Source organism: Penicillium mononematosum, assembly GCF_028829835.1.
Source record: "Penicillium mononematosum strain IBT 11891 chromosome Unknown utg000003l:1.0-8172316.0:1.0-8177699.0, whole genome shotgun sequence".
Classification (NCBI taxonomy): domain Eukaryota; kingdom Fungi; phylum Ascomycota; class Eurotiomycetes; order Eurotiales; family Aspergillaceae; genus Penicillium; species Penicillium mononematosum.
The window spans coordinates 7646850-7674371 of NW_026643273.1; the positions used below are offsets into that span (position 1 = coordinate 7646850).

At 49.5% G+C, this 27522-nt stretch overlaps 10 protein-coding genes across 10 annotated transcripts; 5 read left to right on the forward strand and 5 right to left on the reverse strand.

Moving 5' to 3' along the window:
• Positions 1–440: 440 nt before the first annotated feature.
• N7519_007921 (putative arsenite resistance protein Ars2) lies at positions 441–3220 on the reverse strand (the record flags this gene model as incomplete). Its single annotated transcript, XM_057294697.1, has 5 exons — positions 441–649; positions 702–1005; positions 1057–1732; positions 1794–3063; positions 3121–3220. The coding sequence occupies 5 exons, from the start codon at positions 3218–3220 to the stop codon at positions 441–443; spliced, it is 2559 nt and encodes an 852-aa protein (XP_057149508.1).
• Positions 3221–5053: 1833 nt separating this feature from the next.
• N7519_007922 (uncharacterized protein) lies at positions 5054–5866 on the forward strand (the record flags this gene model as incomplete). Its single annotated transcript, XM_057294698.1, has 1 exon — positions 5054–5866. The coding sequence occupies one exon, from the start codon at positions 5054–5056 to the stop codon at positions 5864–5866; it is 813 nt and encodes a 270-aa protein (XP_057149509.1).
• A 1980-nt stretch (positions 5867–7846) lies between these two features.
• Positions 7847–8932, reverse strand: hapB (CCAAT-binding transcription factor subunit HAPB; the record flags this gene model as incomplete). Its single annotated transcript, XM_057294699.1, has 1 exon — positions 7847–8932. The coding sequence occupies one exon, from the start codon at positions 8930–8932 to the stop codon at positions 7847–7849; it is 1086 nt and encodes a 361-aa protein (XP_057149510.1).
• Positions 8933–13011: 4079 nt separating this feature from the next.
• On the reverse strand, positions 13012–13281 carry N7519_007924 (uncharacterized protein; the record flags this gene model as incomplete). Its single annotated transcript, XM_057294700.1, has 2 exons — positions 13012–13126; positions 13184–13281. 2 exons carry the CDS (start codon positions 13279–13281, stop codon positions 13012–13014), a joined length of 213 nt encoding a protein of 70 aa, XP_057149511.1.
• Positions 13282–14447: 1166 nt separating this feature from the next.
• On the reverse strand, positions 14448–15775 carry N7519_007925 (uncharacterized protein; the record flags this gene model as incomplete). Its single annotated transcript, XM_057294701.1, has 3 exons — positions 14448–15033; positions 15113–15691; positions 15750–15775. 3 exons carry the CDS (start codon positions 15773–15775, stop codon positions 14448–14450), a joined length of 1191 nt encoding a protein of 396 aa, XP_057149512.1.
• Positions 15776–16015: 240 nt separating this feature from the next.
• Positions 16016–16702, reverse strand: N7519_007926 (uncharacterized protein; the record flags this gene model as incomplete). Its single annotated transcript, XM_057294702.1, has 2 exons — positions 16016–16585; positions 16649–16702. The coding sequence occupies 2 exons, from the start codon at positions 16700–16702 to the stop codon at positions 16016–16018; spliced, it is 624 nt and encodes a 207-aa protein (XP_057149513.1).
• A 1141-nt stretch (positions 16703–17843) lies between these two features.
• On the forward strand, positions 17844–18680 carry N7519_007927 (uncharacterized protein; the record flags this gene model as incomplete). The annotated part of the gene is made up of 1 exon (XM_057294703.1): positions 17844–18680. One exon carries the CDS (start codon positions 17844–17846, stop codon positions 18678–18680), a length of 837 nt encoding a protein of 278 aa, XP_057149514.1.
• A 1700-nt stretch (positions 18681–20380) lies between these two features.
• N7519_007928 (kinesin family protein) lies at positions 20381–21642 on the forward strand (the record flags this gene model as incomplete). The annotated part of the gene is given in 3 exon segments (XM_057294704.1): positions 20381–20444; positions 20509–20674; positions 20694–21642. 3 exon segments carry the CDS (start codon positions 20381–20383, stop codon positions 21640–21642), a joined length of 1179 nt encoding a protein of 392 aa, XP_057149515.1.
• Positions 21643–21721: 79 nt separating this feature from the next.
• N7519_007929 (kinesin-3 motor protein uncA) lies at positions 21722–25348 on the forward strand (the record flags this gene model as incomplete). Its single annotated transcript, XM_057294705.1, has 1 exon — positions 21722–25348. The coding sequence occupies one exon, from the start codon at positions 21722–21724 to the stop codon at positions 25346–25348; it is 3627 nt and encodes a 1208-aa protein (XP_057149516.1).
• Positions 25349–25964: 616 nt separating this feature from the next.
• On the forward strand, positions 25965–27335 carry N7519_007930 (uncharacterized protein; the record flags this gene model as incomplete). Its single annotated transcript, XM_057294706.1, has 3 exons — positions 25965–26306; positions 26393–26846; positions 26905–27335. 3 exons carry the CDS (start codon positions 25965–25967, stop codon positions 27333–27335), a joined length of 1227 nt encoding a protein of 408 aa, XP_057149517.1.
• Positions 27336–27522: the final 187 nt, after the last annotated feature.

Sequence of the window (27522 nt, forward strand, 5' to 3'; positions counted from 1 at the left end):
GGATGGGAGTACAGTGGCGGGATGCGCGGGAGAAGGTTGTTATTCAGATGCCGTAAGAATGGTTGGTTTAAGTTAGGTCTGGGGATCCGGAATATTTGCTTGGAGATTGTAAACTTATAACATTATACCCCATACGGAATGCTTGCAATATCATTTGATAATTTTGAATCTTCAATTGCTTATTTTGATAGAAGAGTTATTGTACATGCTGAAAAAAGACAAGGAAATTCCGTTGGGGATGGATAAACAACAAGGAGATAAAGATAGAAGCCATGTGTCGCGAGTAGAGATCAATGGAAATGATTGAATTCAACAAATGAGCAAGTTGGAGTCAGCGATTCTCCGACGGTCCCACCGATGCGCCAGGTCGCCAATTGGAGGAAAAAAAGAATAAGAGGAAAACACAAGGACGAGAGGTGTGATGAAATCAGCGGATGCAACTAGTACTGCAGCTCGCCACTGCCAGATGCGTCGACGGCATCCAGATCCTCGTAGCTCTTCAGACTGCGGCCCTGGACAGCTTCGCGCGGCGCCATGGGACCTCCACTAGAAGAGTCTGGGAATGGGTTTGCGGCAGCCATGCTGGCTGCGGGGTGGCCAGCTGGAACGCTGACACCAGGAGGCGGGAGACGACCACCGCCATACATGCCTGGCATGCCGCGGGGGAGGGCTCAGTCGGCCGTTGCCGTTGAACCGGCGACGGTCATACGGGCCGGGTCGGTTGTTGCGGTTCTGCCCGCGGCGCATGGGTCCGGGCTGATGCAGACCGCCATCGTGTCCCATTACGTTGCCACTCCAGCCGTGCATCATGCCAGGCATCCCACCTGAAGGGAAGGTAGGCATGTTTGCACTGGGGCCGTAGGGCATGCTGGCAAGGGTGAATCCACGAGGCGTGCCGGTGTGGCCTTGTCCGGAGCCAAGAGGGAAGTGACCGTTGCTGTTGGCATCCGATCGGGACGGGGCAATGCGTGCTGGGTCCAAGACATAGGCGTTCACTAATGCGAGCTATGATAACTGTTAATATTGGGAACCATTGTTGGTTGGTTGCACACTTACATCCTTCTTGATACCATCAAACCACTCTGTATGGCGCTTTTCAACATGCTTCCGCCAAAAGGCTTCCGCCTTGAAAAGCTTGGTACACTCAGGCACCTTGCACCGGTACTTGGAGTCGTCCTCCTGCTTCATGTACTTCTGAAGTTCATCCTCAAGTGCCTGCTCAACGGGTTTGCCGCCGAGCTTGCTGAGATCGACGTTCTCTGGCTCCAGGATCTGCAGCAACTTGTCTTCAAAGGTCTTCACCCAGTTAAAGGCACGCTGCAGTTGCTGCTCGGACTTGGAACCATGGCGCTGTCCGCGTTTCTCCTGGACAGGCGAGGAGGGATCTTCTCCTTCCTCGCTAGGTTCCTTTTTCTTGGCCGGGAAAGGCTGGCCAAGAGCGCTGGCTCGGGCCACTTCCTTGGCCTGGCTGGATAGTCCAGTACGTGGACGGCGAAGGTGTCCACCAGGGCACTTGCGGCCAAGCTCGTGGACCGAGTCACTTTCAAAGACACAGAAGAAGCAGAAGTTGTAGACCCGGCGCAGGTATTCAACAACCAGGTCTAGCTTCTTCTTCTTAACTGCAAGTTCCTCGTCATCCACATCATCTTCTTCGGCAATTTCCTTTTCTTCGCCTTCCTCAATCTCCCCTTCGTCCCCTTCATCACTATATCCGTTTCTCTGTTTCTTCACACTGACTGGTCCCGTAGCGGGGGGGCTGGAGTTCTCCTTTGCCGCGCAGGTCATCAACATACTCTTCGATCTTGGCGAGACCATCCACATTGGCACCCATCTCGGAGTCCAACTTGGAAGTTAAACGTTTAGCCAGTTCGAGATCACGATCAATTCTCTCAGGAGCTGAGAAGAGATCCCAGAGGGCCTTCTTGCGCGGCTGAGCAGGGGGAACATGGACTCCAACGTGGCAAACGAAATCACCGTGGACGGGATCATGGATAGTCTTGTCATTAACAGCCTCGAGGGCTTTCTCAGCTGGGCTGACTGTGACACCACCGTTGGCACCTCCATCGTGGTCCATATTCTCGAACTCTTCATCGCGTCCATCTCCCCGCTCCACTGTGCTGGTGTTTGCGGAAGGATGCAGCATGATCCATCCCATACGATGGAATTTCTTGGAGGGGTTCGGGTCACTGAGGCTGAGTCCCTTGAAACCTCCATCTTCCTCGCCAAGATGCTCCTTGCAAAACTCTTCGATCTTGCTGCGGCTGACATTTGGCGCAAGGGTTTTTATAAGGAGCGCGGGCTGTGAAAGAGCTTCATCACGAAGGTCACCACCACGGACAGGAAGCAGGTCAAGCACTCCCATGGTCTCGGCGGCAGCCGTAGTCTCGCCTTCCTCCTTTTCAACCACACCACCGGCACCGTCGCTTTCGCTCTTGTATATGCCTTCAAGGGTAAAGTCTTTGAAAAGGTGGTTTTCAATATCATGCTCCCATTGTTCATATGCACCTTGTCGAACCGCCATGAGGCGGGCGCGAAGAGGGTCTCTGACTTCAGGGACATAGCGTTCTTTGAACCACTCCTCGTTCCGGTGCTGTTGGACGAACAGTCTGGCCAGTCGAATTTGCAGATCAACCTTGTATGTATCATAAGCTGCCTGGATTTGCGCGCGTTCCTTCTCGCGATCTTCGCGCGCTTCGCGTTCTCCCTTGACTCGACGACCGCCGTTCTTAGCGCGCTCTTTCTCCTCATTCACAGACTCCTCCAATCTCCACCACTCAGCAAACCAATTGAATCCGACCTGGAAATCGAGTGTGAGGGGGTTGGGCATAGGGTTGGTCGGAATAGGACGCTTGCCACCGCCACTGCTCTCTTGTCCGGGAACATAGCGGTCGATGTTTGCCACAGTTGGCGAGGGAGCACGTCGACGGTCCTCGCGTTCTCGCGCAGCATGCTCCCGAGAGGTGTTGTAAAAGTCGTCGCGGTGAGAACGACGCTCCGAAGGCTCGTACCGGTCAATCACGGGCGAGCGGGAGCGCGGCCGTGCACGTCGTCGATCTTGAGAGGCTGGCCAAGAGTTAGTTTCGCCCACCTCGCTCTAATAATATTCAATGATAGGCTTACCAGGTGACCGACGTCTGTATGATTCTCCCATTGACCGTCCCGTGAAAGAGTCCGACTCACGGCTCCTTCCGGGGGATCCATAACCATCGTAGGAATCCATTTCCTAAACCTTCCGGGACAGGTATATTTTATCACCTTCGTTGCGATCACAGTATCAACAGAACCAAGGACTCAGCCCAGGTGGGTAAAAGTTCAAAAGGAACAATCTGCGTTGGTCGATGAGGGAGTCGGGAACCGCAGGGTGAGCTAAGATTTGGTATCGTCAACATTGAGACCAAACAACTTCATAGAGCGAAATAGCGATGGTGCCGGCTGGGAAGTTCACGAGGAATAACAGAGGCAGGGATGGGAAAAGATAGAGACAAGAACACACTGCCGCCGGCGACATGTCGGCCCTGGAACTTGGCAGGGGGTTGAAACATGTTTGCAGCAGGTGGTTTCGGATAGCAAAGAGAGATTATGAAGAAGACTGCTGGCCAGAGCCAATGCTGTTATCATTCAAGGAGCCATAGGCCACAAGATCCAGCAATGCGCAGCGCGACGGCTTAGAAAGGAAAGAAAATAAGATGAAGCAGGGGAATGGAAAAGCAGGGTCAGAGGAGCGGAGGCTCATAGAAAGAGAAAGGGCAAGGGATAAAAGCCAAAGAATAAACAGAAACCGAATTGGAGAAAGAAGAGGGCCACCTACAAGAAGCCTCGAGCGGAACGCGATAGATTGGTGATAAAAAGGAAGAAGCCGAGGAGGCGGACGAAGCTGGAGAGAGCTGGCCGCTTAACCGAAAAGGGTATGGCGTCACGGGGATCACTGGCATCCGGTGATTGGCGGGTTCTCAGGAACAAGTCCAGATGACAATTGTCTGCCCTAACTTGACAAGTTGACTCTGGAATTTTCAAGTCTGGAATAAAATGAGAAGAAGAAGGGGAAGAGGAGTTGGTTAAAGTTGAAAATTCGTGAGCCCGGATTAGCCACTGCAATATCTCCCCGTATGAACGAAGTATAACTTCCTGGAACGGTCAAGAGTACCGGATACTTCAATCTTGTTCGATTATTTCCTTCATGGAAGTCCGCTTCGGTGCTGTGCTACTTGTTTTCACTCAGCGGCCTATCAACTGTTTCGGCTTTTCTGAGCCCCCTCATCATCCATGTTAGTCGCCAAGTCACTTTTCGCTTGGCTACATACATTGCTAGCGCTGGCAAACGAGGTGATACATCCATGCATGAATCCCTGTACGGAGTAATCATAAATTCAAAGTCTCTTTTCTTGGGGCTTGCTCTTTAGGATATTCGTATTCTATACAGCATACCGCGTATTTAGAAAGTCGAATTGCAATGTCAACAAAAAGACCACTTCTATACGATTATCAGAAATCCCTAGTCTCCTAGTGATGTTAAGAACCCATGTCCTTTGCAACCATGTTAAGCGTAGGCGAAAAGGCCTAGATGATATTCAGTCTTGGAAGAATATCCTCGGTAGATAGCTAGAGCCTATTTGCCTTGTCGATACCAAACAAAGAAGCTTGGTTTCACTAGGAATCAGCCTCCCTCATATTAAGCCTACACTTAAAGCCTTTCGACAGAAAACGCAGTCGCATGGGGAGTTTGGGTCCGGTACTCAACCACATGCTGAGCTGCACCAGATCTGCTAAAGACCCAACAAGAACGGGAAAAGGCGATAATAGGAGTTGAGGTGCAGCAATTCATACTATGTATAGGTATACAGCCTCGTCAATCTTGACATATGACAGATGACACGTAAACAGGTAGGCAAGAAGAAAAAAAAGACCCCGTTATGACACCTCAACTCACAATTTCCCCACAGGCCTTTCACGAGATATTTGATAGGACCATGCTGACCGCTGATTGGTTGACCAGATCCCCCACGCCCGCCAAATCACACCAGCATAACACGCCACATTTTACCTCCGGACGACCATGTCGGGTCTATTCAACTCTCGCTGGGCACCCGTAAATGGGGGGAAACGATACCCAGCAAGTCAAAATGCTCCCCGCTGGCCCTCCAACAACTCCAATCCCGGTGGTAACAGTAGCATCCGTCCGACTATCACATCTCAAGATGGCCGTTTGCTGCCGCCAGCCGAGGAATTATCACGGTTTATGAAAATTGTCGCCAGGCTGCGATGGAAGCTCCCATTTTTAGCTGAAGGATACCGTCTTGCGACTCTGGAAATCAGCGATGTCGTGTCGGCAGAGGATGTCGCCCACGCTGAAATAATGTTCAAGATTGATTTCCATGAATATTATGCCCTGCTTGAACGTGCTATTGTCCACTTACTGGCGGTATTCAATATCTCGGTCACATCCTCACCTTGGGGACCACCAGATAATGGGAACGGCATCGGTCGGCCTGTTGGTATTCATCGATACCACGCCAATGTGCTAGAGGCCTTGCGGGAACAATCAACCCCACTATCCCCAGTTCTTGGTGGTGGTAATGTTTATTTGCAATTGCAAAAAGCCAAGGAATTGCGGAATAGGTGGAAAACTGCGGATCTGACCACTGAGGAGAGAGAAAAGCAAGGTGAAAGGAAGGACGTTGTGACGCTTGCGAGTTTTGACTTTGAGGGTATCATCTCTGATATCTTTGGTGGCCTAGAAGAATCATATATTCGGGCAAAGGAGCATGTTGACAAGTGCATCCGCCCGGAGGAGATCACTGCGGAGGGAGCAAACTCCGAGGCGGACTGGGGCTTCATGGTCGATGCCATGGATTGGGAAGCTGTATGAGAGTTGGCCAACTGAATAATTCAAGGCCAGTGTTCATCGGCATTCATTCAGCGGTGTTATGGATGTATCTGTTCATGGCAGCGGGTGTCAAAGTCTATTATGCGCACGGTCAGATAACCAGATCCGGGCTTTTATAGCTATGCAGATCTACATTGACACTGCACATCTGGCTCAGTCATGACCCTGTGTCACCCAGATCTTGTTGTCGATGTATCTTGGACTTGGCGTTTTCTCTCGCTACTGTGGTCGATTGGAAGTTTCCCGGGCTCCAGGAGACCTACACACGATTTATATCGAAGGGCAAGATGTTCAAGCAACAAGAAAAGCTTCTTCAGTTCACCCCGGAGTACCAATAGGAAGGACCCCGTTTCCTCCTTGTACATTGTCTTCGCTCCAGGTGGAAGCAAGACTCAACACCTCTGATCCCCACGACTGTCACATACTTAGCTTGCGGTTACTTTTTTTTCTCATATATTTCTCTCTTGCTCCCATACACCCTTTTTTCCCGCGCTATCTATCTCTCAACTTCCCTGTCGTGACGGGCTCCATAGCTTGGCAGCCCAGAAGAGCGCGTCATTATGCCACTGCCTAAAAGCGACTCTGGTACACTCTCCGTCCTCCCTGGTCTCTCATTCCCCTCGGTCTCTATCTTGCAATATGATCCCAAGGGTATTCCGAGCCTTGGTACCCTGTATGCCATTCATGATGATCTTGACGGTTAGGTAGATGTTTGAGTAGAAATATAATGCCACTTCCTCCATACTACTGGGTTCCTTCTTCTTTATCAGATGAAAAAGGACTCTCATATATATCTTGACTATGCAAGTCGTCCTGTTAATGACCAGAAGGGGATAGGATGAGCAATCAGCTAGCATACAGACAAGCTTGATCAAGTCGCCTAACCATCGCTATAGCCATCCCGAAACTACCGATACAGACAAAAACAGAGACAAGGCTACAAGACAAGTAGATACATAAATATCTGCAAAATATATCCATAGATTCAAATCTACAATCCAATTTCCATCCTTGCCCTGCGTAGCCTTGCCAAATCCTAACCGAAAAACAAACAACCCAAGGAGAAATAAGAAAGAAACAAGACGAATACTAAAATTCAAATGATATTCATAACACAAACCAGTCTTTCGAAAACCGATATCCCGATCTGTTTTTCCAGTGATGGAGACCCTCTCTAAAAATCCCAGCCGGAGACCCATAAACCCGCAACACGAGACACCGAAGCAGAATGAAAGAAAAGTAGGAAATGGGGATGTAATAGGAGAAAGAAATTGCAGAAGAATATTCATAATAGAAACATGAAAGTGGATATAACCATGGGGACAGAAAGATGGAGGTAGCACATCCGGGTGAAGAATATTTAGCCAATTGCTATCTGCCGAAAATTATGAGGTGGCATATCAAGCACAATCATGCGATGCCCTTCAAGACCCTACATGTAATATGAGGGTCGGCAGGTAACACAATTTCGAGCAGAGTAAAGCAGAGCATGCTATATCTCCAGTCTCACATATCACTTTCAACAGTGTGAGAGTGTAGATGCTTGAAACGGTCATTCTTGTACAAGGTATCCCCAACAAACTAGGGAACACCATTGAGAAAGAGGATCGAGGATATAAAATAGGCAAGAGGGGGAATGAAGAAGAAATAAATCGTCCCAGCATAGCAAATATAGACAGACATCACGGGCAAATGGGGGTAAGATAAATCAAAACAAAAAGCACATCAGACGAAAACACATGAAACAAAAGCATATCAGACAAAATCACATCAAATGGGGCATAGAGCATAGAAAGGGGGGATCCATACACATCGCTCGCTAGAGAAAAGGTCCAAGACATCCATCCATAAAGCCGTGACGACAAAAGAAAACAAAGAAAATTCAACACCGCTGCCACCTCAGCAGGACGTGGTGTAGCTTTTACACAGTCCTGTGGGTGGAAACGGTAGAGATGAGGGCGTTTAGCCATCCTCATCCGAGGCTTCAGCAGAGTCCCCTTCGCTTCCATCGGCGTTGGCATTGACCTTCGTTTTCTTGGAAGAGTTCGAGCCATCGCCTTGAACTTCACTTGACTTACGCTTCTGCCCAGCACCATTTTCAGTTGGCAATGGCTTGCTAAGGTCCTCGAAGGTAACAGGCTGGCCTGTTACCTCTTCTCGTTTCTCCATGGCGGCCACTTCATCTGCAGTCAGGAAGCGTCCACCGGGCCCACGCGGTCTTCGCATGGCGTGATTGTGTCGTGACTCGTGCAGATAAGGTTTGCGACCCTTCGATGTCAAACGTAGCTGCTCCTCCAGCTTCTGTCGCGCCACACGGCGCTTCAGAATCCTGTGGAACTGCTTGGCGTTCACGTACAGTGGCGACTCTTCTTGGTTGCCACCAGGTACCATGTCGGGTGAGGGCTGGTTCTGTTGTACGGGGGCCTGGGGAAGTGGGGCGGCGATAGGGGCCCGGCCGACGTGGCTCATGACAGGCTGTGCAGTCTGGACGTTGGGGCTGCCGACATGGCTCATGCGACGCTGGGTAAGTTGCTGGTTTGGCGGCATCTGAACCTGCGATCCCATCGGAGGCATCTGATTTTGCATCTGCGACGGCGATCGGGGGTCACGGTCCTGCTTCATTTGCATGCTCGCCATGCGCGGTGAGGCTCGCGAACCCTGAGGCATCTGCCCAGTCATGGAGTCCTGGTGAAGGGGATAGAACTGACCAGACGCAGCTGCAGTGGCCATTGCGGCAGCCTGCGTCGGCGAGATGCCGTAGCCCTGGGCCATGGGCGCGGGGACACCATAGCTTTGGGGAAAGTTCATTTGTTGGTGAACAGATCCGGGTCCATTCTGTGCTTGTTGGTAATGGGGTTGCGACGGAACGATAGGAGAGGACTGGTGGGTGGAGTGAGGTTGGATGGGTGCCTGGGCGTTGGTGGGCGAGGCCATCGACCCAACAGGAGCACCGGCGTTCGGTGGCCCGGTTTGATAAGGACCAGGGATGTGAGAGGGAGCATGTGGATGTTGCCCATGGGTCTGTTGATATTGAGGAGGATATTCCATACTGGCGAGTTGGGATAGTGGATCTTGTCACACTATTGGGCACGGCGCCGATTCAGTGGATCGATCTGAAATGTCGGCTTAGTCTATTGAGATCACCAATCAGAACCCAACGATGGCTTTAGGGTGGCAGGTCCAAATATGTCAAAGTTGATGGCGACGTCTGTTTGGTAGATGTAATAAACCGATATCGCAGAGCGCGCGCAATGAGGGACAAGAGTCACCACAAGTGCTGGGGTAGGCGACAGATGATTCGACGAATAGTCTGCAGGCTCGGGGTGTCGCGTCAGCAGAGCGCATCGCCGAGCGGTCACTGGATTGGCGGGGTGGTGGGGGTATGGGGAAAGGAACACAACCGGAACCAGGCACGTACCTTAAATTGCAGTCGCGTTCTGAGTGACCAATATTGTTTTGTGTTTCGTCAACAAAACTCTCGGGTCGACCTCTTGTGTGTCGAGAATAATCTCGAATGGCTGGCGGAGGGCTTTGGCTCTTTTGTGCAAGATTGTTTACGCCCACTGTCGGGTGTAACGTGGTTGGGCTGTGATGCAGCGGTGCCGGGGGGGTCAACTAGATGTCGGCTTGATGCGTTGTCAAGTCAGAACAGACCTGATGATGGCAGGTGTGGAGACTCCGCAGTGTATTTCAAGCACGGTCGGCAGGCTACCTCATTCACGCAATTCCGAGACTTTCTCTGCCACGTCCAGCGTAGAATTCGGGCGGTGCTAACAGCCTCGACTTGCGACAGATGACGCCTGGGCGTTGATGTCAGAATGCGCCTCTCTTAGGCTCCACGCACCGACACTATGGGCCAGAATTAGCATTTTAAACATCCTAGCCAATAATCGCAATAAATGAACAACCAATGCGCTGTCAATACAGAGTGGTCAAGTGGAGGGGTTTGGGAATCCGGGGCGGGTTAGACCGGTCAGGGTTGAGAGGGGACAGAATGTATGCGTTGGCAAGGCGGGAGTCGAGCTGCAGCTGGGGACTTACCTTGTCGATCGAATTCTGCAGAGCAGACAAAGCAAGGACTTTGATAGTTAAAACTGGCGAAAGCCAAGGAAGGAATCACTTTGCGCGACTATATGACATATGTTAGATCCAACTGAATACCCACGAGGGAAGAGATAAATGCCAGGGACGCGTGGAGATTGGTCGAAAAGAAACATGAAACGCGATAGCGCGCATAGGTAAAATAGAAAGAGCCAATGATAGACGGAATAACAAAGGTAAATTGCAGTGAAGATGAGGCAGTGTGTTTTGGTTTAGCACGCGTTGTTTTGCCACGAGATAAGCAAAAGCGCGCGCAACGTGGGATTGGAGCTTAGCGATTACCTTAATAGGCACGGCAGAAAGCATAGAAAGGATAATCTCCGGGTTGAGGTGACTTTCCAATCCCAAGCAATCAAGGGATCCCAGGGTAGAAGATGATTTGACCAGAGGGGAGGGGGGGAGATCGAGGGAATCGTGCCAACGAGAGCGAAGGCGGTGGTTCTGTGCGCAACCGGAGCCACTGATGTCAAGCCGGGCGGTTCCGCAAGTATAGAAGTGGCAGTAAGGCAATAAAGCAGTACAGGAAGGGTATATAGGGATACAATTGTAGTTTCAAATCAAATGGGAATAAAAAGTGAATTGCGACATGTGTTCAAAAATTGACCAGAATGCGATGAAAAAGTCGAGTTCAAACAAAGAAAAGCAGCAAAAAAGGCATACAATTGCAGTACCATAGCAATATTCCAAGCAATATTCCAAGCAAAAATTGTATATAACTTACCCCAGTTTGAATGGATATACCAATAGAGAAGGAATGACCTTATGCAAGGCAGGGTTTCACCAATAATGATGTAAAAAGGGGGAGATGATACTGTGCGATTGGAGGATGAACTGGAGAGGGCGGGCAACCAACGAGAAGAGGCAGAGGGAAGAAAGGCGAGGAAAAAGGGCGGATGGGGCAGTTTTGTAGGAGATTGACTGGCTGCCGACTGAGCGACCGCCTTGCTCCCCGCTGCTGAGTCCGCCTTTTCTGCGATATTACACCAAATTACATTGTAATACACATCATTACTGGCCCATCGGTCTCCATAGTCGCCTAAATGGCCCCCAATGGTATCCACATGACCGTATTGTAATAAAAACAAATCCGGTGGTCCCGAGCTCTCGTCATGTGCGACCCGAGACGATGACGCAGTTTAGCCTGTACGGACCTTCCTTTTATCTCTTGACTTCATTTTGTTATATAGCTGTCTACTGTATATTAATTTACCCTCCCCTTTACATCCTACCTCACTATTGAAACCCAATAAACATGGAATCATGCCACTTTCAGCTGCGTCTGCATGTCTGCCCATGCTATCACTCGCCTCATTTTAATAATCGCCTTCTTTCTTTTTTGGCCCTTTCTCGTCAGCTTGCCTTCAGCTTATGATTATCGCTTTTGATACCCAAAAGGATGCGCTCTGTTTTTCCTTGCTTTTTCCTACAATAAACACCGCGTACCTCGGCTCTGTGCCCTATTTGGGGAAGTCTCCTCCACTTAATGTCCCATCTTATCTATGACCCTTGCTTCAAAGCTCGTGCGCAATGTACTCCGGGAAGAGCTTCACGGAAGACAGGGTTTGTTTTAGTACCGTCATTCTCGGCACTTATGGTCCTCACGAAATTGTGATGAGATTTTCTTGGATCCTAGGTAGCGGCAATGAAATCATCTCCCCGGGCGGCAACATTGTAATCCAGGCGGGAGTGACGGCGTTATTTGACACACAAGGCCCATCTGGCGCAAATTGGGAAGGTCTGAGTACTACCAGATTTCCACGAAACACGAGTACTCGCTTGGCGCATCGAAGTGTTTGTTCCAGCCAAGCTCATGACGCAATCCAATTAACTGAGTTCGTATCAACATATAGGTACAGCCATACATGCTGTGCAATATACGGAGACCGTTGTTAGAGGACTGTTACTATTATTGAACTTCCAAACTGGCGGTCGAAATTCTCCTCACCGTAGGTTTCTATCCGGTCCAAATATCCCCACCTCGTATTACTGCGCTCGGATATATGTTCCCAAAAATCGCCTCATCTCGAGCTCAGCAGACAATTCGAACGAGAGAATGTCATATGTTTTATATACAACATACCTCTATACTGTTGATCTCCACATGCATTCTAGTCAATTTTAGTAGCTTTCCATGGGCCATTCAGCACAGGCGATAATCCCGATTCGCAGGGATGGATGGGTCCGATCTCCGGACCATGACACCCCCCACGTGTGAGAAGCTTGACCGCTTGACTTTCGACCTTCAACTTCGAGTTTCTATTTGAAAATAAAAGCTTCATGAATAAATTATGCTCATGTATTAAATGATAAATTCTTTGTTCGGTATCTTTTTGGTCCGGTTCTAACCGATATTTGTGGCGTTGGTACCATAGCAACATGCATTCCTTGAAAATATATATCGTAGTCACTTACCACAATAAGCAATCAAATTCATATTTACCTCGCAAATTGGCAAAGCCTATACCGTAGCAAGTCAGAAAATCCTCCTCTAAATCTAATACTAGCCACAGGAAATCTTAGAGCCCCTTGTATAGAGAGTACACTAAAGTCTGGCCGCCCTATCATTCTGAGACTTTGACCTCAATTTAAGTGGTCAGATTATCTGATACAATCTACGCCAGTTTCGGGTAAATACTAGACAGAACACTCAGCGACAAAGCACGAATAGGAACTACTTGCTTACTGGCGCACGATCAATATAGAGTACCAACGCGCTTACGATGTATACCAGTAATGTCGACAATAGCAAGAGTACCGATAACTAGTCAGCTAGTTCCTACATAAAAAAGCAAAGACCCAAATTTTGTCAAAACGCCAAAGGTCGCCTACGCGTACTCCATATACCTGCTTGTCCTTTTATTCTGCAATGTCCAACTCTTGCGACTACAGTATCACTTCGAGACCTTGGTCCCGTTCTCCATCACGTAGACCTCCTGAACGACTGGCTTCCTGACTAGCCCCACCCCTTCTATAATACTGCAGATCTTCTCCGTAAGGGAACCTGCAAGGCTTTTGTCAGCAACAATTTATACAAGCGGCTTGGGAGGGTGGCTGATACGTGGACGGGTTGCGTTGTATAGATTGAGCCAGTTTTCTGTAGTCGTTCCGTAGGAGGGATTAGGCGCAGGCAGTTTTGGATGTCTAAATAGAGAGCTATTGTCAGTAAGTTCCACGAAAAAGAGTGGTTCAGATACTTACCTGCGACGGCCGTAGGCCACAGCTAATACTATCATTAGGGCGGAGAGAGGGATTCCTAGCCCTAAGGCAAGGCCAACAGCTAGGCCCTCGTTTATCATTTTCTGAGATTTGTGGGAAGGCTTTTGGCAATTCTAGGATGAAAGGAATAACAGAGTACTTCGATTTCACTTGTGAGTAGTTCTAGTACGACTAAGAAGGAAAAGAACTGAAGAAAAATAAGAATCGATGATCTCACATTTAAAAAGTATAGAGACAAAGGCCGCGTCCGAATAGGGAAATAAGGTTGTGTCCCAGAACCAAGTTAGAATGGTCAGGGCATAATCCTGGCGAAGGTTACGTACATGTCTGCTAGTATAGATGATGTTAAGAGTGCTTTGACGAGAGAAGCAATCGTTTATTATCCTACTAAATGAGATATAGCTAGATAACCAAATAACCAAGCAAAATTTCATCCACACCCAGCATTATCCTGTATCCTCGTGACTAACGCACATATTGATACCTTTCATTCTGAGCCCAATATCATTGTGATAGTGTCGCTTTGTGGGTGTGTTCTCCATAACATAGACCTCCGGAATACCCTGGCTCTTTTTGAAACCAAGAGCTTCAAAAATATCGCAGAGTTTCTCAGTGAGAGTTTCTGTCAGCCGGAATTACACCTTCCCCGTCCCGTCATTTATGTATTTACACCGTGCAGACAGTAGCCACCTTAGGCATCACTTGCTGAGCCTTGGCACTGCTTTGTCAGCTTCCAACATGTTAAATAGTCGAGCACCCAGCTGCTCTCTCCAAGACACACTCATTTCACTATTTGGTCTGCCACTTGCTGGAGTTGTAGTGTTAGTTCACATCAATTCGTATCATCTACCCTCGGTATCACCGTTCAACACAATATATTCCTAGCGATAATAAGAGCGAGGAGGAGGAGTAAATACCTATTTAACTATATTGTTTATTGTATCTATCAGCGTGGCGCCAGGACGGACTTTATTTCTAAATAAAGTATTAGCTACCAATTGTAATTGTTATAGGGATAGAACAAATTTTGGCCTATTGGCCTAGAGTGATCACCTCTGCTAGATATGCTCTAGGAGCCTATAAGGCAATAGTCCGGGGCTTTGAAAGGTATAAATCATCATTAGTTCTATCGGTATATGTGAGTAAATGAGCTATTTCATAGCTAGCTACCTAGCTACCTACCTACCTACCTACAAACTGGAGAGTCTTAGTCTGTATATGAAGATATCCTATGTGTCAACAAAAACTATTTTTTGTATATAGCCCAGTGCACTTCCTGCTTCTTGATGTTACCATCGCACTGCATGACTCCCTTGCCCTGCATTTTACCGGTTCCGTGGCCCCAGTGCTTCGAAGTGTATCGGATAATATCGACAACGTCCTGGGCCCCGACATATTCGTCAACATTTCCTTTACGACCTTTGCCCTCAATGCCAAAAGTACATGTTCCAAAATTGAGAATTCCGAACTGCCTCTCGATCGGCTTGACCCACGACCCACTTGTTCCTTGAATGTTCTTGACAATGCCCAGGCAATCATCGATAAATGGAGATCCGCTTGTAGTCTCCTCGATATAGGTTGTTTTCGATGTGGTGCAGTACGACCTGCCATTGTCGTTGTTGCATGGGAAGCCTTCCTTATTTCTTGTGGCATCTGTCTTGTCGGCATTTTCCCATGATTTGCGGGCCAGAGTCTCACTGCACACGGGGAGGCGCATGAATCCAGGAGTCGTGATGTCCATCTTCTTGAGGGCGTCAAATGTACCTGAGTCTCTTGGATTCGCCTTGCCTCCGCCGTTCTCATTGCCGTTCCGCTTGTACGTTTTGACAGATCTGGTAGGGTCATTCATTAGTAATCTGTAATGAGGAATGAAAGCAAACATCCATGGATGTGGAGAAAGCGAAGACTTACCCAATAATGATATCGTCGACCTTGAGTCCATTCCAGGCCTTGCCATCGAGCTCTTGAACGCCTTTGGGCGAGGAGAATGCACTATCGGGGCATTTCCAGCCTCCCGGAACTCCGCAATTCTTGTCGCAAGGGTGCGATTTGCCATCAGGATCCGCCAATTGGTACAGCCTTTTTTCATAACACGCAGACTTCAAGTCCTTGGTATACTTGTCGCCATCCTTATCGTCGCAGCTTCGACCTGTGTCAATGATGAAAGGATGATGACCCGAGGCCTGCCAAACGGCGGGAATGGAGTATGCCAAAAATGTAGTTAGGAAACCATCTTCCACCGACTTCTTCTGAGCATCTGTTGCTTCGATCCCCTTACCCTTGCGCTTTGTCTTCTTCGGATAAGGGATGTCTTCCGGAATGCCGTCGAGCAGGCGTCCGTCAGCTATCATGGTGGTGAGTCTTTCAATGGACTTGTTAGAGCCATCGAACAGATTTTTGAGATCCGTTTTGAAAATGTACTCCCAAGCTTTAAGACTCTGACCCATGTACTTGGAGAACTCGGCTTGCTTTTCGGGTGTCCAGTCATCTCTGAAGATGAATCGTAGTCAGCTATAGTTCCATATCAAACTTAAATTTGAATACCCACTCGCCCGAATCGCCCTTCATATTCATTGCAATCGTGACAGGACTGGTGAGGATGGCGTTCAAGGCCGACTTATGGTGAGCGTTCGGCACTCCCCCTAGAAGACAGCTTATCTCTCTTTTGAAGTGTACCGGAGGAACAGCAGACTTGTTGACCAGGAGTCAGCTTTGAACAGAAGCCTTGCGCAGGGTTGTATTTGAGGAAGTCGGCACCAGAGATGCCACATTTCGAGGCCATTGTAGCGCAGCTATCATCTCACTAGACCGTGTTCAGCCGACATTCCCCCCTAGAAGATGGGGGTTCCCCATCTGCGACGTCGAAGACTCAGTGGGTAGAGATGAGCCAGAAGCTTGGATTCTGCTTGCGGTCGTGTTTCTGGACTTGATGGAGGACAGCATAGGCGACGTAAAGTGGGTACTAGCCGTGAAATTGGTGCTGTGTTCGAAGTCAAGGCACTCGGCATTGGACCAGGATTCGAAAGCAGACTGGATGTTTCTGAAGGTGCCATTTCTCAGAGCCAGAAATCCAAAGACGTGTTGAGAGTCATGGTGTGGTCCACAGAGCTGCATAGCCAAACTGTCTCGACGTCCATCGAAATCGTGGGAATCGTCGATAAGAGACTCCAGAGCCACATCGCTAATGTCTTTGCTTTGTAGACTGTTGCCAATGTAGATACCAGCTGAAGTGGCACCAAAGCGAGAATATAGCATAGCTGTTTTGCTGGGGGTAAGGTGTCCGCGGGCAATATAATCACGCATTTGTCTGATCAAGGAGCGGTACTCGGATTCAGTGCCTTCTGAATATGACGACCAGCCAATCTCATAGTTGACCTTATGCTCCTTCACAGGGCGAGAAAGTTACAAATGGGCCTGCGAGTTTTCTGTCCAGTCATTGCCGTATACCGTGCAAGCGAGGATACGGGGATAAGTGTCGGTATCATCGACATCATCGTACATATTGAAGCCATAGAGCAGAGGTAGGTCACACCTTTCGAGCTGTTTCAAGTTGTGGTAGGTCGACTAATTGGAGGGGTTAGGTCCCGCGACAATGCATCGCTCGGGGCAGATATTGTTAAACCCCTGATAGCTTGGGCTGGCACCCAGTCTGGAGTTTCCCTGACCGGAGACGACCGCAGCTGATAGCAGTGTGCCTACAGCCATACCATTCAAAAGCGGCGCCATGGCTTTGGACACCTCGTGGAGGAGGTTGAAAAGAGTGTAATGTGAAAAGTGATATGAAAATTGACCAAAAGAGTGTATAGACAAATGAAAGAACGAGTGGCTGTTGGGAACGGTGAAAGTCCCAAGAATCCCCCCCAAGTCGAGAGGTATCTGATTCTGAGAAGACAATATGCAGTGCTGGAGCAGCGCGATAAATATGCAATCTTTTCTCGCCCCCAATCTTAGACTTGACATGGAATCCCCCCCAAAGTACAAGTCTCCCCCGAGCTGCACTGGATCCGCAGACCCATCTGGTATGGCCCCCGGGTGTGATTGTATCACGAACGACATACCCACGGGGATACTTTCTTCGAGTACGAGAACTGGATCCATCTGGTGTTTCAGAGAAATGCACCGTAATCTCCGTAGAATGCCATGGAGAGGTATAGGACACCCAATTGCAGCGTTTGTATGAATCATACAGGGGCCGCCAAGAGTAGCAAAAGCGCCCCAAGCACTGGCTCGATCCACTGCACCGAGAGATCTACCTAGGTACGGAGCACAATGAACATAAACTAGGGCTATCAAATGCATGATCATATGATGTATGGAGTAGTTGTGTATCGGTATGGAATTCTATATTGAAGTCCACTTTAAAATGTGGACCCTCTTCTGCGACCCCAAACTACGAAACCTTCTAGTCTCCCTAGCGCGCGTACCAAGGTAGTCCCGTTTGTGCCCGAAAAAAGTATGACACATTGGGGGGGGGTACTTCGCCCTACCGCATCAAAACTTCCCTGTCTTTCGATCTCTCCTCCTGACCTTGGGAGCCTTACGATCGATATCAATTGATATCAGCTTTTTTTTAAGACTGTCCTAGTCATCCATTGTTTCACAACACCAGACCTTTCCACTCCAATATTGCCGGACTCATAGGATGTTCAACATCAAGGCGCAACTTCTCGCCCTCGCCCTTGTGGCATCCCTAGGAGGGGCCAATACGCATGACTTGGGCTTCGGAGAGATCGATCTGATCTTCCCACGAAATGGCACCTTTGAGCCGATGGTACTCATGCCCGTTATCTTCGCATTTCAGAACCCTAAAGTGATTAATGGACTCTATCCATACCTTAGGTACGGTGTGTGGCCGGCAGATCTTCCAAGGGGGAACCAAACAATGGCCGCCTATATCGATGATGGTGAGCTGGACCTCAATACGACGGACCTGGTGTCATACCTTAAGGGCAGCATACCGAGCACTCTGCATCCAGAGAGTCTAAACATCGAGAATGAATGGGAATTTGTCTGGGGACTTGATTGGACAAACTGCTCTACACCAGCGAATGGGACCACTTCCGACGATAAGCCCGAGGTCAACTTGAACGGCCCGTCCGATAGCCATTCTATCCGCTTCACTACAAAAAAAGGGGCAGGTCAGCCCAATTTGACCGCTCTTACCGCCGATGACAAATGCGATGACATTTCAGCTATGGCGTTTAACGTTACAAAAACTCTCATAGCTCAATCAGGCGACCTTCAAGGCGATAAATGCGCCGTGCTCGAGACTCCGGCGCCTACTCCTTCTCCTTGCAAGGTCAGCATCGTTCCTTCGGCTGCCTCGAGCATAACAGCTTCCATTACCGCAGCTCAGTGCAAGGGTATTGACCCTATTGTGAGCTGCCCAGCTAAAAACGGCGGGGCTATCATCGATATGGCTTCTTCGCTGAAATGGTGGACTGCTGGTGTATTGCTTATGGGAACGCTCTTGATTTAGATGCGATTTGTTCATATTTCCGATGTATTAGAGCATTATACATCTATGAAGTATTACTGCCACAACGAGAGTTGGCGATTTCAGTATCAAGATAGAACATCCAATGCAGTTCCTGTGGAAATGATGCAGGGGCCGCTGAGTGTCTTGAAGGTCCTCCAACCTTCTGGCTGGGCCCACTCCATTGAGATATTCACAATGGGCATAAATTAGGTCTATGAATTTATTTGCCTACATATACTAGTATACACAACTCCTTAAGTAGCTATTAAGCGCGAAGTGATAGTAGACACTAGCCTCCACTTCTCTGAGATTATCTATATACTTTTAGTCAAACTATAGAGCGGATCAACATATAGTAAAGAGCGAGAGTAGGTCGAGTTTTCCTATATCGTCAATATCTCCGAGTCAAAGGAGCGGAATATTATCTCGGCCGACTTTAGACGTAAGTATGCTCGAGTAGGCTAGGTAGAAAGTATAGCCTTAAATAATATCAGCGCGCAAGCGCTCGCTCTCCGCGTTAACATCATCGACGTTCTTTTTGAAGAGATTGGACATCTGCGCTCGATCCTGTGCTTTGCGCATTGTTGCCTAAAGATATTCTTATATCAATGGCTTTGATTTTGTTGTCCAATTCCTCGTACCATGATGACAGCTTGTTGAGTTTCTCAGTGTGGTTATTGAGTACCTTATCGGCCTCCTCCAAGGATGCATCAACATCATATTGGGAGAATACACCACCCGTCTTGCAGTAAAATGATCAATGCGGGAAGTCAGGTGCAGAATTTCTGACGGAAGTAAAGTGGGCAAGCATCTTAATGAGATCACGTTTACATGTAGAAGAAAAGTTAGAATGCCGCGTCCCCTGGGATTCTTCGTAACTCTATTTTCGCCCACATCCATGCATACGAAGGTACCGTAATGTGTTCACAACGAGATAAGACATCTATCCCATATGAGCTACTGATAGTAGTCTTGTTAGTAGTCTTTTTAGTTCAACTGACACGGGGCCAAAGTAAACTCAGAAAGAACAAACCACAGAAGATAGATGCGAAACCGATGTCAACATTGGGTTGGAAGCTTGAGACTATGGCAGACGGCATCCAGGATTTCTAAAGGGGTCTAGCCTCCAGGGCTACGAACATGTATGTACAACATGTAGGTGCGCAGGTGGGAGCCAGGGGCTTCCAACCATGGAAAGGTTCCAACTTTGGAAGCGGGTTCCTAGGGCGCTGACTCAGCATCACCCGCTCCCCGGCCGGACACAAGTGGCTCTTCCGCATCTTGTTGACTCGACCACAATCGCTTTTGTTTTGCTTGGTGCCTCGAGAAAACAGACTGTGTGGCTGTTTTTCCTCGGTGGCCAACTTCCAACGCCACAAGATCCAGGCTCCCCGCACATCAGCAACCCCCGCGAAAAAAAAGTCACAGACGCGCAACATCAATATTGGACGGATACATGACGTCTTTGTTGACATCCACGGTTTCGAATCTCACTACACACTGCCCCCAAACGATCAAAACGGATTTAGCTACATCCAGCCCTGCGCTCATTCCCCTGCGACAGACTTTTAAGCCGCGCTCCTCGCGGAGTTCGCGCATCGGTGTACCCCTGTCACCACTTGCATCCCACGTCCGGACCCCGGCTTCCATACGCATTCATTGTTGACGAACTTCTCCCGTGCATGGGTTAGAGAGCAAAGATGGCTCCAGGCGGCGGTGGAAATATTAAGGTGGTGGTGCGAGTGCGGCCTTTCAACAGTCGAGGTGAGTCGATATCGAGGGAGGGTTCTCGTTTGGTCCCCAGGCTAACTAGACTGTCTTTGTACAGAGATCGAGCGAGGCGCAAAATGTATCGTGTCTATGAAAGGCTCCCAGACCGTGCTCACTCCTCCACCCGGCGCAGAGGACAAATCACGGAAGGGTGGAAAGGGCGCCGTTGAAGGGAACAAGGTCTTCGCCTTTGACCGATCATATTGGTCATTCGATAAGAATTCGTCAAACTTCGCCGACCAGAATGACCTCTTCGACGATCTGGGTTCTCCGCTTCTGGACAATGCCTTCGGGGGGTTACAACAATTGTATCTTCGCTTATGGCCAGACAGGTTCGGGAAAATCATACTCCATGATGGGTTACGGCAAAGAATACGGTGTGATTCCACGGATTTGCCAGTCGATGTTCGAGCGCATCAGATCCATCCAGACGGACAGTTCTTTAAATTGCACCGTCGAGGTGTCATACCTCGAAATCTACAACGAGCGGGTTCGCGATTTGCTCAACCCGTCAAATAAAGGCAACCTGAAAGTCCGTGAGCATCCTTCAACGGGTCCTTATGTCGAGGACCTGGCCAAACTTGTCGTCGGATCCTTCGAAGAAATCGAGAACCTGATGGACGAGGGTAACAAAGCCCGAACGGTTGCCGCGACGAACATGAACGAAACGTCAAGTCGATCACATGCTGTTTTCACCTTGACTCTGACACAGAAACGACACGACAAAGAGACTTCGATGGATACTGAGAAGGTGTCGAAAATTAGTTTGGTTGATTTGGCTGGTTCAGAAAGAGCTAACTCGACTGGAGCCACCGGTGCGCGATTGAAAGAGGGTGCGGAGATCAATCGTTCATTGTCAACGCTTGGTCGTGTCATTGCTGCACTCGCGGATATCTCTGCTGGCAAGACCCCTGCCAGCAAGAAGAAGAATGCATCCATGGTACCATATCGTGATTCGATCCTAACATGGTTGCTGAAGGATTCTCTGGGTGGTAATTCCATGACCTCCATGATTGCAGCAATTTCTCCTGCAGATATCAACTTTGACGAAACTCTTGGTACTCTGCGATACGCCGACTCGGCGAAACGAATTAAGAACCATGCTGTTGTGAACGAAGATCCGAATGCACGTATGATTCGTGAACTCAAGGAGGAACTGGCACAACTCCGATCAAAACTTGGAGGGGAGTAGCGCCGGGAGCAGCTGGCGCCATAGGAGGAGGTGCTGTTCCCCAGGAGTACTATCCCCGGATACACCGCTCGAGAAACAGATGGTCTGCATCCAACAGCCAGACGGAAGTGTCACTCAGGTCAGCAAGGCAGAGATTGTAGAACAACTCAACCAGAGTGAGAAGCTCTACAAAGATCTCAACCAGACTTGGGAAGAGAAGCTGCAAAATACAGAGCTTATCCACAAGGAGCGCGAAGCAGCTTTGGAGGAATTGGGAATCAATATCGAAAAGGGCTTCATTGGCATGAGTACCCCGAAGAAAATGCCCCATTTGGTTAATCTTAGCGACGATCCCCTTCTTGCCGAGTGTTTGGTCTATAACATTAAGCCTGGTACCACAACGGTTGGTCATATGGATCAGGGTCAAACCGTCGAGATCCGATTGAATGGATCCAAGATCCTTGAGAAGCACTGCACTTTCGAGAATGCGGATAATGTTGTCACCATTGTACCTGCCGAAGGTGCCGCTATCATGGTGAATGGCTTGCGAATCGACAAGCCCACACGACTCAAGAGTGGTTTCCGAATCATCCTGGGCGATTTTCATATTTTCCGATTCAACCATCCCCAAGAAGCCAGAGCCGAACGGGTCGAGCAGAGCTTACTCCGACATTCAGTCACGACAAGCCAGCTTGGGTCGCCAGCTCCAAACAAAGCCCATGATCGAAATCTTAGCAAGACAGGATCTGACGTAGATGCCGATTCATCCAGGGCGGATTCACCCATGCCCTCACAGCGTAACCGGGAGTCGGACTGGTTCTTAGCCCGCAGAGAGGCTGTCAGTGCTATGGTTGGACCCGATCAAATCTCCAGTTTACCCGATGATGAACTGGACACACTGTTGGAGGATGTGCAGAAGGTTCGAGCCGGACGGCGTGGGCTGCCGGAGGAAGAAGATTCCGACTCCATCAGCTCCTTCCCGATTAGGGACAAGTACATGTCAAATGGGACCATCGACAACTTTTCCTTAGATACCGCTATAACCATGCCAAGCACACCTCGACAGAACGACGACGATGAAGTCAATGGCGTCGCATCACTCAACCAGGCTCGTCAATATATGCAGAAGCAGCTTGATCGCCGCAAGGAAGAGTACCAAGAAAAACTCAAAACCGTGGGGGCTTCGTCTGACCCAGACTCGCCGGAGCTACGAACCGAGAAAGAGCGAATGGAGGACGCCCTGCGAACGGCTAAAGAGGAATTCGAAGAGCAACTGCGCAAACAAAAGGAGTCCTTTGAAACCCACATCCGAGATATGGGTAAGCCAGTCCCTCAAATTTTCGAAAATGGCTTTGCCAAGTTGGATGAACGTGAACTCGGAATCGCGCGATCAGTGTACAGCCACTGGTCCCAGCGAAATTACGTCCGAATGGCTGAGAAGATTCTGCAACATGCCTCCCTTCTGAAAGAGGCACAGATAATGAGCCATATCATGGACAAGCATGTGGTCTTCCAGTTTGCCATCGTTGACCATGGTCACAACATGGAGTCGTCTTACGATCTCGTTCTGAATGGAATTTCCGGCGACGACGACATCATGCTTGATGAGGCCAAGAAGCCTTGTGTTGGTGTTCGAGTCATCGACTTCAAGCAGTGTGTGATTCACTTGTGGTCGATTGAAAAGCTCCAGCGTCGCGTTCAAGCCATGCGCCAATTGCACCAATACATCGACCGTCCCGACTACATCCAACACTTCAAACTTGACAATCCATTCTCTGAACCCTGCTCGCCCCAGTATTCTCTTATTGGTGATGCCGACATCCCACTAACGGCCGTGTTCGAAACCCGTGTGCAAGACTTTTCCGTCGAGATCACCTCGCCATATACCCAGAGCGTCGTCGGAATCGTTCGCCTCTCCCTCGAACCATCCTCCGCGCAGGCGCCCTCTTCAACCTTGAAATTTAACGTTGTCATGCGGGACATGATCGGGTTCGCGGAGTGGGAAGGGTCCGATGTACATGCACAGTTATTTGTTCCAGGTATATCAGAGGAGGGAGGCGCAACTACAACTCAGATGATCAGAGGATTTGAGGATGGTCCGGTTCGATTTGAAAGTGTGCACAGCATGAGCTTGCCGCTGTCCAGTCCACGGACAGCCGCATTGAAGGTCTGTGTTTATGCTGGTGTGACCTCGGTTCATCTCGACAAGCTTCTTAGTTGGGATGATATGCGAGACTCAGCGGAGCCTTTACCGCAGAAGCGAACTGCTCCTCGAATTGCCGAGTCGGAATTTTACTCGGAAGAACGTCACGATGTCTTTGCGAGAATTCAAATACTAGAAATGGCCGAATCTGGTGAATACCTTCCCGTGGAGGTTGTTCAGAGCAGCAGTCTCGATGCCGGGACATCCCAGCTTCACCAAGGATTGCAGCGCCGTATCTCGGTCAACATCACGTATAGCTCGACGGAGAGTCTTCCCTGGGATGATATCAACAACATCCGCGTTGGTTCTGTCCGCCTCCTCGATCCGTGGGGCAAGATCCCAGATCAGGACTTCCAGACTCCAGACGTCCCCTTGAAATTTGTTCAAGATCCGACGGTCAGGGAAAACGCCGACGGAACCTCTCATGTTACAATTGTCGGCCAGTGGGACTCAAGTTTACATGGATCTCTTTTGCTCGACCGAGTGACCGCAGAAAAATACCGTGTCCAGGTGACTGTCCGGTGGGATCTTGTATCCAGTCGTTTGCAGAACCCGGTCGTTTTCGAGGCAGACCAGACAATTCAGATCCAAGGCCGTACTTACGTCCGCCAACAGTCAATGTTCAAGCAATTCTGGAACTCGATCCGTGTTGTGCACTCGACGACTCGCATGTACTCGCTGGTTATTCGGCCCATTTCAGCTAAGCGTGCTGCTGATCTCTGGCGTATGAACACACAAAATGACTATGTGAAAGGCGAGGAACTGTTGAACACTTGGTCTCCTCGAAAAGTTTCTCTGGTACGCGACTACATTGCCAACCGCAAGCGCCGGCAGCGTGTGGCAGAGCTTCATGCTGCCCGAGGCGCTCTCAGCGCGGGCTGTCTCGTTCCATCGCTGGCTCGTAGTGGCAGGTCAACTCCAATGCGGGGGGCCGATCTCAATGAGCGCAAGTCCAAACTACTCCGAAAGTATCTTGATCTGTGGTCGCTCAAGCAGGACCCAACAGAAGCGATCCTCATCCGGAGCAACACCGAACCCCCTTCGGACGGAGCGGCGCATATAAAGCGCCCGGATACCAACGGCCTCTCTGACAAACTTTCCCTCAAACCTCGTTTCACAGCCACCATCCAAACTCTTCCCAAAGCCCCCGACGCCTTAAAAACGGGGTACGTGCTTACGCCTGATGATACCAACAGCGTTTGGGTGCGTCGTTTCGTGGAGCTTCGCCGGCCGTACCTCCATATCTACTCGGTCCCAGAGGGAGACGAGATCAACGCCATCAACCTGCGCAATGCGCGTGTCGACCATGCGCCCGACTTCGCAAGACTACTAGACGGCTCAGGAGCTGGAGCCGACCGTTCGCTGTCCGCCAAGGGCCGACCGAATGTGTTCGCAGTCTATGGAACCCAGAACACTTTCCTCTTCGCCACTCGCACCGAGGCACAAAAGGTGGAATGGATCTTGAAGATAGACGAGAGCTACTTCAACAGCAACAGCCCCAGACCCCCCGCCAATGGCGACTAATGATTCTTATTGGGATTTCCAAACAGTCGCGCGCGGACATGTCTGTGGACAAGCTTCGGCTTTGGGCCTCCATCTGCTCCATCTCTTATGATATTACGGGTCTAAGTCTACCTTTTACCTTCTACTTTATTCTTTCGTTTTCCCATTTTCATGACCTGTTGAGATACCCCTTGAATATGTCGACTCTCTGTGGCACTCTCCCTCATATGTACATAATATTCCGATATAGTTGGGACTATAGATTCGACTGTGCGCAGTTTCTTTTTCGCTTTGGTAAAGCGCTTCGTTGCAGTTTGGCTTGCATTTGTACCTGAAAGACGGGGATTATATAGTTCACCTAACAGTCTAGATGAATTAAACCAGCCGCAAAGCCTACTGATATGTCTGTTTTTCCATCCTCATCAATTACCGACTATAATTAGAATTATTCCTGCGCCATCCGTGTCTCCATATATGACACTGGGCGCATGCGCGTTGCCGTGGAAACAATCGGAGCTGACAGTGACATCAACCCACGAAAGACCATCTTCATCTCTTCTAGGCTAAGACCCCAGATGGAAATTTAAATTGAGCCTTAAACACTCAAGAGGGCAAAACTGGAATTGTTCCAGAAAGAATGTTCACTCAACGGCCTTCATTCCGCTACCTGGCCACCGGGGCCGTGGTGTCCTTGTTTATCCTTGCATTCCTCGTCTTCGGCACTGGCTCACCCTCGCTCTCATCACAATTTAATATAAAGACACAATCACGACCGCAGTATTGTGCCCCTCCCGTGAACTCTTCTGCTGGTTGGGACTTTGTTGTTGAGCGCGATGGAAATAACCACGGTCTCTCCGAGGACCAGTGCCGCATTGCTTTCCCAAAGTTATTTGTTGAGATTGACAAGTCGTCTGCATTAAGGGAAAATAAGCTTGTTACCTATAAGGAGCTCGATTCCAGAACAGTGGATGATGGAATGGTGCGGGAATTATTGATCGAGGAGAGGTGAGTGAAACATTCGCCCTTGCGAACTTAGGAGGACTTGATTTAAAATATTCCATTCAGCTGTATATTGTCGACTACGCCCCCATGCCAGTCACAGCATCTCGAGCACGCGCCACCCTCAACTCCCTCCACCGCGCCCTGACAGCATTCCCAGACCGCCACCTCCTACCCAGCATCGAGTTCATCTTCACCACAGAAGACTTCGCAGAAGACACAACCGCACAAAGTCCCATCTGGGCCTACTCAAAACGCGACTCAGACACTGCAGTCTGGCTAATGCCCGACTTCGGCTACTGGGCCTGGCCAGAGGTACAGATCGGACCGTACCATGAAGTCCGCCGTCGCATTGCCGCAATCGACGACGGCGAAACCGCCGCAGACGGTACATACGTACCGGGCCTGCAATTCCAGGAGAAGAAAAAGCAGCTCGTATGGCGCGGCAGTCTGGCAACGAACCCGCCCGTCCGCAGCAAACTCCTCAAGTCTGCCCTGGGTCGTAGCTGGGCGAGTGTGCGTATCATCGACTGGGACAACCAGAATGATATCCGCTTCAATCTTCTGCCTGATTGAAGACCACTGCCGGTACATGTTCCTCGCACACACAGAGGGTCGGAGCTTCTCTGGTCGTGGGAAGTATCTCCTGAACTGCCGTTCCGTTGTTGTCTCCCATGCGCTTGAATGGCGCGAGGCGCATCATGCGGCCCTGATATCGTCCGGCCCGGATGCAAACTATATTGAGGTTGACCGGGATTGGTCTGATCTCTCGCGCAAGATCGATTATCTGATTGATAACCCCGAGATTGCGGAGCGTATTGCTAATAATGCCGTGCGCACTTTCCGTGATCGGTATCTTACTCCTGCGGCGGAGTCGTGCTACTGGCGTCAGTTGATTCGGCAGTACTCTGCTGCTTGCGATTTCGAGCCCGTTTTGTTCTCGACGGCCCGGGATGGGAAGACACAACCCCGCGGTGTTCCTTACGATACTTGGCTGCTTATGCATTGATGAGTCCTGGATCATTTGCCTTGTTATGATTGTGTTTTTATTGCATATTGGTGTTTCTTTTTGCGATATTCCCGGTTGGCGTTGAGGTCAATGACCTGGATGATGTTTTTCCAATTTGTACACGAAAGATGGGTTTACTGTTTATGACTGACCACAATGCACATTTTATTCCGTGAAACAAGTACAG